At 40.4% G+C, this 15,355-nt stretch overlaps 1 protein-coding gene across 2 annotated transcripts in view; it reads right to left on the reverse strand.

Annotated features, from left to right (window-relative positions):
- The window catches only part of LMBR1 (limb development membrane protein 1), a 143,300-nt gene that overhangs the window by 45,795 nt on the left and 82,150 nt on the right, over positions 1–15,355 (reverse strand). The window contains exon 9 of one of the 2 annotated variants that reach the window (XM_068549764.1): positions 12,786–12,861. In XM_068549764.1, coding sequence (XP_068405865.1) covers positions 12,786–12,861 — 76 coding nt within the window. The remainder of the gene's footprint in view (positions 1–12,785; positions 12,862–15,355) is intronic. The other variant, XM_068549765.1, reaches the window with a different exon arrangement.

Genomic DNA, 15,355 nt, shown 5'->3' on the forward strand with positions numbered 1-15,355 from the left:
ATGTATTATCTTACAGTTCTGGAGGTCAGAAGTCTAAAATCAAGGTGTCAGCAGGACTGTGTTCCTTCTGGGGACTCTAGGGGAGAATCTGTTTGTCTTTTCCAGCTTCTGGAGGCTGCCAGCACTCCTCAGCTTAAAGTCCCTTTTTCAGATCACTCCACCCTCTGCTTCCACTGCCACATTTCCTTCTCTGACCCTCCTGCCTCATCTTTCACTTATAACAATGCTGTGGGACTTCCCTGGTGGCGCAGTGGTTAAGAATCCGCCTGCCAATGAAGGGGACACGGGTTCAAGCCCTGATGCAGGAAGATCCCGCGGAGCAACTAAGCCCATGTGCCACAACTATTGAGCCTGCGCTCTAGAGCCCGCGAGCCACAACTACTGAGCCCGCGAGCCACAACTACTGAGCCTGCGCGCCACAACTACTGAAGCCCACGCGCCTGGAGCCCGTGCTCCGCAACGAGAAGCCACCACAATGAGAAGCCCGTGCACCGCAACAAAGAGTAGCCCCCGCTCGCCGCAACTAGAGAAAGCCCACACATGGCAATGAAGACCCAACACAGCCATACATACATACATACATAAATTTATTTATTTTAAAAAAACAATGTTGTGATGACACAGGGCCTATCAGATCACCTAGGATAATCTCGAGACCCCCCTCACTTAATCACACTGCAAAGTCCCTTTTGCCATGTAAGGGGTCACGTTTACAGGCTCTTGGGGTTAGGACTTGGGTACCTTCGCACGACACTATTCTGTCTACCACAAGGACTGTCACATCTTTTGTCTACTGAATTTTTAATGTTTTTCCCACATTCTAGGCAATCCTTTTTCTACTCTAATCACATCTCTTTGAAAATTGGTATTTACTTTTGGGGGCTAATTACAAATTCTTATTTGTCTCTCCCATTAGTTAACTTCAGTTGGAATCGCATTTTCTCGCTATTCATCTCGGCCTTCGTCACTCAGTCCTAAGCGAATGGTAACTTTTCTGTATCTGCCGCTATTCTTCCCTTCACACCTACTCAGGGCAGACAGTCGCTCAAACAGTGACAAAACATCTGGAGGGCCCGGTAATTTTTGTTCTTGGGGAGTACAGATGAACTGACCAGAAATATTGACTCAGGAGAAAGACGACTCAGTGCTCTGGCATCTCTCAAGATACAAATAGCGCTCCTTTCTCAAAGGGAGAAAGACTGAAGGGAGGATTCAGGCCAACAACCCAAGGCAGCAGGGTACAAATGCACTAAGCCCTCTTGTGGAATCACAAAACTTCAGTCTTACCCCAGGTTTCTAAGAAAGGTAAGTATTCCCCACTGCATTTCCTTTCTCACTTCCGTCCGTCACTAAAGAGAGAGAAATCCAATACTCTCTCTCTTTTGGAGAACCTGAGGTCTTGAAACCACTGAAATGTTATACACTATTTCCAGAGCTCATGAGTTTCATCATTTTACTTCCCAGTATATAGTTTATAAGAGAACAGGGGTAAAGATAGTATAGATGTATTCAGGTAGTGTGACCCAAAACTACTAAACTTTGACTACAAATTTAGCAGCCAAAACAAAAAGAGAAACATTTAAGTTACAGAATTAATGGATATTTCTGTATAACAAAGAGATTTACAGTAAGATGGCATAGCATTATAAGATTTTCAAGTATCTTTGAATATAATAGTCTTAGAGATAAGTATATTTTACTTTTTATCCCATTTCTTTACAAATTATATGGTATGTATCTGTAGTTAATGCTCATTTAACTTCTATATCTGATAAATTACAAATACAATTCCAAACTACATTTCATTCCCTATACTTGTGAAGAAAAGCATTATTCCAGTAACCAGTTCACTGCTAGAAAAAATAATCTGATGAATATTCAGAATTTTGAAAGGGAATCAGAGTAGACAGTATTCCTGCTGCCAATGTAAAATTAAGTGAAAAGACATAAATGCCTACTTTGCGGGTGTGATGTCTACAAAGCTCAATACAGATGTCTAGACTAATCAATGTTTTCAAAGGAAAATAACTAAAGTGATATTTCTATAACACTGTGTGTTTATTTTTTGGTGACACAATGCTAGGCACACAATACGTAGTTAATAAACACTGACTGAGTTGCATACTAAAATCAAGAATACATTCTTATTGTCCTCAAAGAAATTACGCCTTTTTTAAATGACTAGATTCATCTGGAATAACACAGTTTTCAAAGACACCACCATCCTTTACTATATATCTCACTACCTAAGTGAGAAAAGTAAGCTTGTTTGGGCGGAATATCCTATCATAAATGACTGGAAGGAAATGATGGCTCTTGTAAGGAATCATGATACACTGCAAACAATTCTGGAATGTTACACAAATTTGAGCTGCAGCAACAAAGCGATCAAAATATCCTAAAGAACTGTATTATCATTACTTTACTTCAAAATGAATCTAAAATATTCAATGTCAGCATTGTCTAGTCAATAAGTCAAATTGGTAGACAAAACCTGTTTGGACTAGTCATGAAAAATAAAAAGGGATTCGCCAAGAAAACCACAAAGCAGCTCATTTAAGGTCAATTTAACGGTATTATTCTGTTTTCCTTCCAGCCTCAACGTAAGACTTCACTACCTCAAAGGAAATTGTAAGAGTATCTATTTGCATTCTCCCTAGGTGACTGGCAGTTCACCACCAATTAGTTCAAAATTACACTGTTACTAGCATGCAATAAAAACAACACCTTTCATCTTTCTTACACAGGTAAGAATACCTTCAGAGCCAATAACTTTGATCAAATGAGTATTTTTGATCCTGCCCCACCCATCTCTTTGGATTCAGGAAAACTAATAGCTGAAGGCAACTTTTCCCAGCTTTATTCTTAAACTGAAAAACTAGTGTGGTATTGAAAATATTTTGCTTGCAAGATAACATAATTTCCCAAAGTCCAGCACTTCTTCAATAATTAAGCTGTCCCTTACACCTTTTCTTTTTTTTTTTTTAGGTACTTATTTATTTATTCATATTTGGCTGCGTGGGGTCTTTCATTGCTGCGCGTGGGCTTTCTCTAGTTGCGGTGAGCAGGGGCTACTCTTCGTTGCAGTGCGCAGGCTTCTCACTGCGGTGGCTTCTCTTGTTGCAGAGCACGGGCTCTAGAGCGCAGGCTCAGTAGTTGTGGCGCACGGGCTTAGTTGCTCCACAGCATGTGGGATCTTCCCGGACCAGGGCTCGAAACCATGTCCCCTGCATTGGCAGGTGGATTCTTAACCACTGCGCCACCAGGGAAGCCCACACCTTTTCTTAATATGTAAGAGAGCCTTAACTGACATGCATTCATATGTTAAAGGACAGACACTAATTATTTAATGTAAAATGCATAATGTTATATTTTTAAAAACAAACATAAATCTCCAACTGGGTATGTAAACAATTCAAAGAATATGAAGCAATAAAACAATCTCCCTAAACAATTCAGTACCATAAACAATTCAGTGTCCTAAACTTAGTCCCATAATGAATACTACTTGGAAATAGATACCTCTAGTATAAACATTATTTTTTCATCTAACTTTTAAATTTAGCATATAGCCAAAAGAAAGCTGATTAGAAAATCTGTTATCTAAGTAACTCTTTAAAATTTTCATTATACTTAGTACTTTAAATTGACCAAAGTTATTTCTATCACCAAGAATGTGAGGTCACTCAAGTACTTTTCATTATTTCTAGTCACTTAGACAAACAAGTTAGTTGTTAAAGCCCAAGACTCCTAATAATTCATAGAATGAACAGTCTCCATCCCCTAAGCAAACACCAATTACTGTACACCATAAAGCCACTGATGATTAGACAGACCCCAGAAAGATTTTGAAAACTGAAGCCTGGCCATGAAATCTCTAAAGCATCTATCTGGGCATGAACAAATACTATTACTATCTACAGAGGAGATAGATAATCCGCATACTCAAAAACTCTATTTCTATTCCATTTGCAGTGCTAACATTTGTTAAAAATAATAGTTTCTATTTACTTCTGACATATCCACAAAAATATGGCTAATTATAGAACCAAGTAATATGAGACTTTTGATATTCAACACGATTTTGAAAATGCAAAATACTTTGATTATAAATGACCACAAGCAAGATGGAGAGTATTAAACAATCAGCTTTAGGAACATTATATGAAGCTATGTACAATTAAAGTAATGGTTTGGCCTTTTTTCTTCTACTTTAGCTATAAGTTATTGGTAGATCTTAAGCTAGATAAGATGCTAAGATTATTTTATATGTGCTACTCTCGGGAACACCATCCTCCACGTAAGTGTGGTTGAACAAGCAGCTCGTATGCATTAATTCATCTTCTGCTAACAAATTTGGATCATCTATACAGAGTAATCTCTTTCTCTAAATTTCAGAGAATATATGGTACTTAACTCTTAAATTATTCTATAGTTTGTTATTCCAAAGGATTCCTCATCTACTAATACTGTATCTCTTCAGTCAATTCATTTCATCCCTTCATCATCTCATTATCTGGGTCATATTTTATTGTCATGAAAAGTGATTATATGGCCCAAGAAACTGAATAAATTTTAACAAGGTGTCTCTCACAGTTTCAGAACCTTGGACCCAAATTTTGATACCTTATTAGAAACCGTTTAATTAGTATTACCAGTAGAATTAATACTCTTTTCTGTTAGTTCATAAAGTCAAGATATTACTAAATATTTTCTTCTATCACAGTATTGCCCAAAAAAGGGTCATTCAGCGTCAACAATCTTTGCTATGTATGTTTGTGATGAAAGCTGATATTTGATCACCTTCAGCCTGTCACTAAGCCCAAACATTTCTCGAAGTGGGCCAGAGTCTGCTAAATCTGAGACAGTCTCACTTCAGTGGTATAACCAACAGAATAACCATTGCTAGACTACAGAAGAATGCCTAAGGAAAGTCAAGATGAAAGTAACATAGCGGACATGAGATAAAACCCAACATAAGCTTCCTTATACCATTACAGGTGTTATGTGAAAGACATCTTATAGCTAACTGTCTTGCCAATGACAATGGGAAAGCTTCTGACAGGATGCTAGAACTCTAAAGCAAGCATAGACTGCCTGGCAAACTCAGCTTTGTTATAAACAGCAAGATTCAAGGACTGATGGTGACAAAATGCTTCTGACAGGTCACTTAGTTCCACAAAAAATTCAGGTATGTCGTTTTTTTCAATCCTTTACCTTTCAGAATACAAAGGTACTGCAACATGACACTCAGCAAAAATGAAACAAGTACATCTTCTGTGCTCTTAAAAATAAAGAATCAACATCAACTTCAATGGAAAAAGCTTTAAAAAAAAGATTAGAATGAAGCAGGAAAGTAACTGCCACCAAAAGTGATATACTAACTTTTTATCATGAAGATGAAAATAGTACCTAACAAAACTGAATTGAATCACTAAGTTCAAAGGCTATAATATTTTTAAATAAATTACATTAAAAGAACTGTGAAGGTTTTGAACTTAAACAACAAAAAATAATTCCTATTCATTATGGTGCTTCTAAAGGTACCCAGTACACCCATAGGCTATACACACAAAAGCTAATTCTTTCAATTAATGCTGTTGCATAACTTAAACACTTAAACAGGCTAATGATAAATATATAACTTAATCCTGGGAAGGAATTACGAAAGATTTTCTACCACGATTAACGTAATGAGACTTTCTGCTGGGCTACTCTTCAGGGGTCCTGGAGTAGAAACGGATTGTGACTGCTCCTATTTCATGGCTTAACAATAGGGGAAAATCACCTTATTTCTGCTTCTTCACTAACACCTCCAGCCCCTCAATCTTGGTTTGTCTCCAGAGGTCTCTAGTATGGGCTTTCCTAAATACTCTTCCATGTGATTGTCTTTTATGCTATCACCAAATTTTACTTCTTCCTTCTTCACATCTATGGTAAAATGACAACCATCCACCATGCGTGTTTTTCATCTATCCATTTACACACGCAACAAATATTTACTACCAACCCACCACATGTCTGGCAGTATCAGAGGATCAGGAAGAAAACAAGCAAAAATCCCTGCCCTGTGGAGTTCCTGTTCCAGGTGGAGAGATGGGCAATATATGAAAAGTGCGCAGCATGTCAGTGATTGGAAAGTGCCATGGAAACAATAAAGCAGGAAGGGGGAAAGAAGTGCCAGGGTGGAGGTGGGCCTGGCACTACGAAATCACAGCCACAAGGCTCACAGCATGGGAAAGCCCACCGAGAAGGGGACCATTAGGTAAAGACCTGAAAGGCAGGAGGCAGAGGTGGGGCAGGCCGCATGAGAAACGAACAGCACGGAGACTGCAGGAGAGGAAGCCAGAGGATGCAGAAGCTACAGACGGGGAGCCAACAAGTGAGATCTGACTTACATTTTCAAGCGCTCTCCTTGACTCACAAGGCCAAAGATGGATGCAGGCAGCCCACTAGGAAACTACAGAAGCTAACCAAGAGGTGACCGGCCACTCAGACCAGAGTGGTGACAGCGCAAGTGGTGAGGCGTGGTCAGATGCTGGAGAGGCTTTGAAGCGAGAGCTGACAGCTTTGCGAAGGAATCCACATGGGAATTAAGAGAAAGAGACGCCAAGGAATTAGCCTGAGCACCTGGAGGAATGGATTTGCCACCTACAGGGATGGGTCCACTCTAACAGAGGCGGAATTAGTTGATCCTGGACTAGATATGTTCAAGATGCCAATTAGCCCAGTGGAGTGTCTACTAGGAGGCTGGATCTACACAGTTGGAGGTCAGCAGCACACAGGTGGTATAAAGCCATGCGGCCAAAGGACACAACCAGAGGAGGGCAGGCAAACAGAAAAGAGAGGTTTAAGGACCGAGGCATGAGGCAGACCCGTGTGAAGAAGGAATGGACACAGAGAAAACTCAACAAAGTAGGTTGAGAAGCAGCAGCCCATTAAGTGGAAGGACAAGGAAAGAGTAGCAAACTGAAAAGCAAGCGGAATAAAACTATTTCAAGGAGAGGGGAGTGTAAGATGAGGACTCTGAACTCGTGGCCAACCTGGCACCAGCACTTCGGGAGAGTCGTGGAGGCAGAAGTGAGTTCAAAGCCAAACGTTCAAAGCACAGAAATGAAGCCAACAAGAATACAACCCTTGGGAGTTCCGCTATAAAAGTGGGAAAGCAATGAGGTGGTGAGCTGGAGTGGGTAGGAGGTCAAGATAGATTGATTTGCTTTCCTTCCTTCTGAGGAAATAAAAATTTGTATTCTAAGGCAAGTCAAGGAAAATGTTAACATAAAAAGTTTTCTCTGCCCTTTGGCCGCCTCTCTCCCCACACTGTGCACCATGTATCTGCACTATGCATTGACCACACGGCCCCATCCGCAGAAATACCTGCTCAACCATAAAGAGCAACGTTCTCCTGGCACCAACAAGACGACTCCTTAGGAGATAACCTTCCTTCTTAACCCTGTAAAGGACCGCGATGACCCACTACCCACTACTCACTTTGTATGTGTAGGTCTTGACTGTATAAATTGTTCATAACACGTCATTTAATGTACAGCCCCCTGTCTCAAAAACTTACACAACTGTGCTTTGACCTCTAAGAGGAGGAACGGTTCTTGGAGTTTTCTGAGAGACTGTTCCCAAGTTATAATCCTCAATTTGGTTTGAATAAAATTTTCCATTTCTTTCTTAGATCAACTGATCAGTTTTTCATCGACACTTCCTTCCTTTCCTTCCTCTCTTTCACTTGGTCTTTCATTCTGTTGAGAAAAATCACAGTAATTCTCTATGCTGATGGAAATGATCCAGTTGGTGAAAAACTGGTTTTGTAAGAGAAATGTAGAACGGCTAGAGTTCTGTCCTAGAATCAGTGAGAAGGGACAGAATCCAGTGCAAGAGGGGAGGGCCAACCGTAGCCAGAAGCAGGGCCAATCCAGCCACAGTGTAAGGAGAAGAGGCAGCACAAGCAGGGGCAGCTGCAGGTAGGTGAATCCACACAAAGGGAAACGCTCGTGCAAGTTTTGTCATAATTGCTTCTATTTCCTCAAGAAAATAGGAAGCAAAGTTATCATCTGAGAGTGACAGTGAAGAAGGTCTGAGAAAAGAGAAGATATAACTAGTCATCGAGGAGAACCTACGGTCATGCACATAAAGAAAGGCCAGGCAGTCACGGTCAGAGGTGAACAGACGTGAGTGCAGAGGACATCCAGAGCTGGCTGGAAGCAAGGCTGGAGTCTTGCCAGGCATGAGTACAACAAAGTGAGAAGGAAAGGGGACTGAGGGTGCACGTGAGGGACCGGTTATAACAAGGGACCGGTTATAACGACGGCCCAGGAATTTAAACTGTGACAAAGCAAGGGTACGATGGAAAAGGGTGGGGGTGGTAATGAAAAGTTATTAGGATAAATAAATGACACGTTAAGTCTCAATACTGAAGAACTGTGGGAAGTGAGCTGGAAATATCAGAGCTGGAGAGGAGGAGGACTGATTTTGAGATTATGCAAGAACCTGAGCTCCCGCTCATGACAAGGCCTGCGTTATAATCCCAGGCAATAAGCAGCTGAGGGAGATCATTGGAAGAGAGAGGTCAAGGAGCTCCCAGAGTACTGGGACACTGAAACCACCAAGAATTATAATAGGTGTTGTAGAGAGAATGATCATGAATGTGGAGATAAAACAACATCCTCCAGGAGAGCGCAGGAACAGCCTGGGATGGGAGGGGTGCCTGAAAAGGGGAGAAGGCATCAATCAGGTCCAGGTCTAAAGAAGTGAGATTCAAAGTGTCTGAAAGAGAGCAAGAGGAGCCCAGCCAAACTCTAGGAGGAGCAAATGCGGCTGTGGGGAAACAGAGCGCCCACCGAGGGGGCTCCCGAGGAACCACGGTGCTTCACGCAAGAGGGCGAAGGCTGAGCATCCAGGGTTCTGAGGAGGGGTTCTGAGGTTCTCAGGGTTCTGAGTCAGCGCTCAGCTCCACGCGCTAAAGCAGAAAGTTTCACGAGCTAGGGGACAGTGGGAAATTGGGGCAGAAATGGGACAAAAAGAGACATGGGGAACACAGAGTCTGAGATGCAAAGAACTGGAAATCCCAGGCTCCTCATGCCAGCCATCAGAAAGGGGCAAAGAGCAAAACGCACCCATTATCCCCGCGGGTCCCAAGTGCCGAGGGCGGGAAGGCGCAGGAGTCTTGTCAGAGCCGCACGAGCTCTGGGGACATCACTTTACTCTTGCCAGGGTAGGTGGACGTGAGGGAAGGGGGCTTAGCCAGATGGCGTGGCGCTCGGGCTCCCTCCTGCTCCAGGATCACATACAAGTCCCCTCCATTCCTTTCCAAGTCTTTCAGCGCTGGACACAACCTTCACAGAGTCTCACCGTTTCTTTTCCTGTTCTTCAGTTAACTAGTCCATGATCTTGAGACTCAGGTTCTAAATTCACCTGCACAATGTCTGGTGCTTAGAAGAAGATGTGCAGTAAACAGAAAAGGGAGGAGAAAGAGTGGAGCAGACTGGTAACAGGATGGCTTCTTTATAACAGTATACCTGTTAGCTTTATTTTATTACTGTATTTTATGAAATAACAATAATATTAACAAGAACAAAACCTCTAGCACCATCAAGTGTCAATGAGAAGCAATGGAGAAGTCACAGGCAGGCAGCCCATCCTAAAGCTACACTGATAACTTAAACACCAGGCATGAAAACCCAACTCCAGGAATATAACAACTACCACAACAAGTCATCTTATCTTCCAGAAAAAAATAGTGTTAGTCCCACAGTAAAGCACCTCTTGATATTAAGTATCATGTTTTTTCCAGATAACTGTAAAGCTGGGATCAGAGCAAACCATGCAGATGTTCCCAAGATTCAAGATTCATGCGATGCGCGTCACAGCCCACGCAAACCAAGAAAGCACACTCAATGTGCCCTTAGCAAACACCACCACAAATTCTGGGGTGAATCACTGCTGTAATCTGTATCTTTAAAAATCTTTTACTCTATCCTGCAATTCTTTTTAATAGCCCAGAGTAAAAAAGTTAAAACTTCACTTTTTAAAAATAATTTAAAATATAAAATAACTGTTACAACAAAATACACTTGACATAGTACTAGATTAAATAAAATCCCTGGGGGGCTTCCCTGGTGGCACAGTGGTTAAGAATCCGCCTGCCAGTGCAGGGGATACGGGTTTGAGTCCTGGTCCGGGAAGATCCCACATGCCGCGGAGCAACTAAGCCCGTGCGCCACAACTACTGAGCCTGTGCTCTCGAGCCCACATGCCGCAACTACTGAAGCCCGTGTGCTGCAACTACTGAAGCTCGTGCTCTGCAACAAGAGAAGCCACCGCAACGAAGCACACGCACTGCAAGGAAGAGTAGCCCCCACTCACCGCAACTAGAGAAAGCCCACGCGCAGCAATGAAGACCTAATGCGGCCAAAAATAAATAAATTTTTAAAAAATAAAATAAAATCCATGGGGTGATTTCCATTACTAACCTCCCATGATCTATTTTTTCTTAAAAAATAGCAAATCATAAAATACAGTTTTGTCCCATCTTGGTTTTTTCCTCTGCACATACTGATAAATACACTTTACTGAAGCTCACAATTCTTAGTCTATGTTAGTCAAAATGTCCATTTTGCCATAGAACGCTTTATGTTACAAGCCTATTATTTTCTACCTGAAACAGTCCATAGTGCTAATCAACAGCAAACAGCAAAACTACAGCATTTATCCCAACAAAGAGTCTCACTGGAAAGATTTTAATGACAACCTACCAACAGAGCAGTCAGAAGTAGTGCATGGCTTCCCAAAATGGCAGAAAATAAAATTACCTTTAGCATTAGCTATCATACCATCCTAATCCTCTACAAACTATAACATTTTTGTGCTAGCTGGAGAGTTTTGTTTATTTTGGCTTTGCCTCATCATATAATACCTTAAACTTCTGGCAAGTATTTCCTTTTCAATTTCTATCTATCTATCTATCTATCTATCTATCTATCTATCTATCTATTTATTTATTTATTTATGGCTGTGTTGGGTCTTCGTTGCTGTGCCCGGGCTTTCTCTAGTTGCAGCGAGCGGGGGCTACTCTTCTTTGCGGTGCTCGGGCGTCTCACTGCAGTGGCTTCTCTTGTTGCGGAGCACAGGCTCTACGCGAATGGGCTCAGTAGTTGTGGCACACGGGCTCAGTAGTTGTGGCTCACAGGCTCTAGAGCTCAGGCTCAGTAGTTGTGGCGCACGGGCTTAGTTGCTCCACGTCATGTGGGATCTTCCCGGACCAGGGCTTGAACCCGTACCTCTGCACTGGCAGGCGGATTCTTAACCACTGTGCCAGCAGGGAAGTCCTCCTTTTCAATTTCTTTAGATATAACGAACCACTTTTGATGTGAGGAGCCAAGGATCCAGAAAGATTCTGGAGGGACTTTTTTTTCCCCACTGCTGAAGGACAAAGTGAGAAAAGGCTATATGTGGAAGTTTGCTTTGATTAGACTTAATTCAAATTCTTTAATTCACAGAGCAGTGTGTTTTATCCTCCCTAGATCTTAGCCTCCTGAGCTGTAAGGCAGAACTAGTATATTTCTAGGCTGACACATAAGCCCCACACACTGCAGGAGGCAGCTGGACATGTATTCTTTATGATTCAGGCATGTTTTATTACACAGCAGCATGATTACCTAACTAAGATAAATTCATTATAATATTAACTACTTTAATGAAATATGATAAAGCTGACAGTATTGATTAAAGTTATAATTTTTAAATTAAATAGGCTTATATATTAAAGTAGCTTTAATAAAGTTAGAAGAATAAAAGATACCTGTAGTTCCAGTCTAAAAGTTATCAGTATCAAAGCATATAATTATTACTGACAAGAATTCTCTAGAATAGATACAATCTGAAATTCTTTGATCTAAGAATAAAGCTCTAAATGTTATCAACACTTTTGGGTTGATGATTTAAATTCACTATTTGTAACTGAAAAAAATAGGTATTTTCCTTCCCATTTCTCAGTATTTCACAGTTAAAGTAACCTTCCATTTTATACCTACTCTTGAATTATGGTTAGCTATTAATAATCCGATCTTGGTGGTTAGGTTTTCAACATTTTGAAAAAACTTTGTAAGAGAAAAGAGTGCAGGGTGAAATTCATTTGAGTAAAACAAAGAAAATTTTACTATGTCATTTCTCTGTTAAACTGTCATTACTCTTTTCTTCATTGGTTCATCATTTGAAGACAAAAATGATCAGTAATGAAAAATTAAATTTTAACATCTTTGACATGCTTACATTGTTATCAGCTAACAATGAACAGCATCCCCAAATGACAACAGAGTTCCTAAGTACAACAGAGTCTAATTTGGCCCCTTAGTGTCAGAGAAACACTGCTTTTTACCATGCATTAGAGATTTCAACAGGAGAGACATGAGGTAGGGATACTACAGTCACTAAGACAACATGCACATCTGCAGAACCTCAGCAACTACAAGTCATAATGCTTCCAATATGTTAGGATCTGGTAGAAGAGGGATATACCTTAGTGGCCAGTGTCTCAGCACTGAACTGACCCTGCTGGTTACAGCTAATATCGGTTAGGGAGAGATGGGACCCTGACCAAAGTGCTGCGACTCCTCAGTAAACCTCTTCTCACCTGGGAAGTTCACGTGTTTCTCTGACATCTTGGCCTCAGGCAACAGCACAAGGTACTGAGAGGCTTGTATTTTTCCCCTCAATTATCTGTCTTTTTTGAATTAAATAATCTTTTATTCTGGTCTAAATATGTAATAAATACATACCACCATTTAGTCGTCGCTGAAGTGCTTCTTCCTCTAGAGTAATAATATAAATTTGTTCATCCAGGTCCTCAAGAATCTAAATTTAAACATCAAACTATTATAATACATTACGTAAGTAGTGCTTACGAGAATATTTAGGCTATTTGGCCTATAATTTAGATAACCATTCAAATTACTAGGAATCTAAATTAAAAATGCTCAAACTATTCTACTTGCAAATTAAGTAGAAATTCTTAGTATATAACTAAGCACATCAAAAGCTGATTATCACAAAATCTACATACATTTAAATTGATTTGTTTCAGTTTAAAGAATTAAAGAACTCTGCAACTCCCTCAATGGCACACAAATGTATGAATTCTAAACATCCAGAAAGCTACATGCAGTAGTATCTCTACGCCCAAGCCAATATTATAGAGCCAGAGGAACAGATCACCCAGTCCAACACTGCTTTCTCATCTACATTAACCTGCATAATGTGTAAAACAAGAAATCCATAAACTAAATCACTACCATCAATACTTTCCATTTACATCATCATTATATACTAAAAAATTTCCACAAATATTAAACACTGGTATTATGAAAACCTTCCTATAGACAGAGCCCTAGAAAAATAGTGCGCTAACATACACACCACTCACTACCACAGTATACAACACTAGTAAAAACAACCACCAAAAAACCCCACTAATCAGTAACCAATTATATGGGATATTGTCTGCTCTGCGTAAGGGTTGGTGTGCTTCATCCCCTTGATTCTACAGCAACCCTATGAAAAACAGACTGCTCTCGCTGCATCTTGTAATATGCCAAGAAACAAAGGTTTGGCAAAGAAAAGTTATCTGTCTTCAAAGCCTGTGCTCTTAGACACTCTGGGCTGATGGGGACCTAAATATGGATCGGACTTAGTCCTTGACCTCAAACAGCTTATATTCTAGTGTCCAGGAGAGATATGAAAAATCAAAAAGAAAAAAAAATTATAGAATTGAAAGTAATGTCATAACTGAAGCTAAAATAAAATGTTAACAAAAGCTCAGAGGAAGAAAGATTCCCAGCTGCTATTTGGGAAGAAAGAAGTCTTGGCAAATGGTTTTGATGGTAGTAGCATCTTACCCAATAGCTTCATTTACCAAAAGGAGGAAAGGCATTTTGCTCAGAGGAAATGACAAGCAAAACATACAGGTGGAGAGGTACAAAGTACACTTAGCAATAAAGTTGCTCGATGACTCTGGAGCTTATGGCAGAACAAGGAGTGGTCCAGAGCCCAGGCTCTGAAAAGAGCCTCCGGGTTCAAATCCTGCCTCATCCTCTCAGATCTGTGATCTTGTATAAGCTACTTGATCTCCCTGAACCACAGATAATTCAACCATAAAATAAGAACGCCATCACCTAACTTATGGGTTTGTCATCAGGATTAAATGAAATTATGCATGTAACTAAAGTACTTAGTGCAAGCATATAGCATATACTTAATTACTGAATAAATAACCATTATTATGGGATGTTAGGAACAAGAAAAGAGGCAAACATTAAAAAGTTTGAAGATGTTACTAATAATAGACAAGTTTGGGAGAAAGTAAGCTTGGGGAGGTTGGATAAGTAAGTAGTTTGATTTTGTATCTGTTGAGTTTTCAGCTCCGTAGGGCCTTCAATTATAGCACTTAAGATATACTGTAGTTTGTATTCACTATCTTTTTCTCACTAGAATTAGACATTTAGAAGTGATATGGAAGTGGCAAAGGTGCTCAGGAAAACAGAGCAGAGCACCTTTAGACCAAGGACAGAACTTTAAACATTTGCCTGTTTTAGGGGGAAGAAAGTGGAAACGGAGAGAGAGACCAAAAAAACAAACAACAACAACAACAACAACAAAAAATCCAGAGAATTAGGAAGAAACTAAATGAATGCAATGTCACAAAACCTCTTTAAGAGGGAAGTAAATTTCAAGATTTAATAGAACATGTATTGTATTTGAGTGTGTGTACATTTATGTAGCAGGTTAAAAATCCATTTTTATTTTTTAAAAATACAAAGATTATTTATTAAAAAACTTTCAAAATTAAGCAAGCATTTACTAAAAGAATGTCTACTATGATATTCTCTCAGTTTTTTCCCTTGATGAATTATGCTGATAGGGAAGAAAAACATATAACCATAATAATTTCATAAATACTACTAGTGAAATATAAAGGGGAATATGAGAAATGCAGAGGAAGGAGCTTGATTATTTTAGCTTAAAGAAGAAGTGAGGCAAGGGTCAAAGACAGGTAGTAAATACAGCTGGTCTCAGAGCCAGGACTTCAGGAGGCTGTCAGGTGGCTGAAGCAGGTAAGAGGCAGAAGCGAGAGAAAGACCTTCGACGTGCCTGGGAAGGGGAAGAATCCAGGCTGCTCTGGGCACAGCAAGTCAGCTGTGAGACTGGCTAGAAACAGAGTCACCAGGGAAGCAATGGGGGCAGGGGCAGCTACAGGCAAATTCAGCGGGGGACAGTTGTGAAAGGCCTTGTATCATGTGAATAGCTCAGACTTGAGCTTGTAGGCAATGAGGATCCATGAAAACAATGTGAC

This window comes from Eschrichtius robustus, chromosome 8 (assembly GCF_028021215.1).
Source record: "Eschrichtius robustus isolate mEscRob2 chromosome 8, mEscRob2.pri, whole genome shotgun sequence".
NCBI lineage: Eukaryota > Metazoa > Chordata > Mammalia > Artiodactyla > Eschrichtiidae > Eschrichtius > Eschrichtius robustus.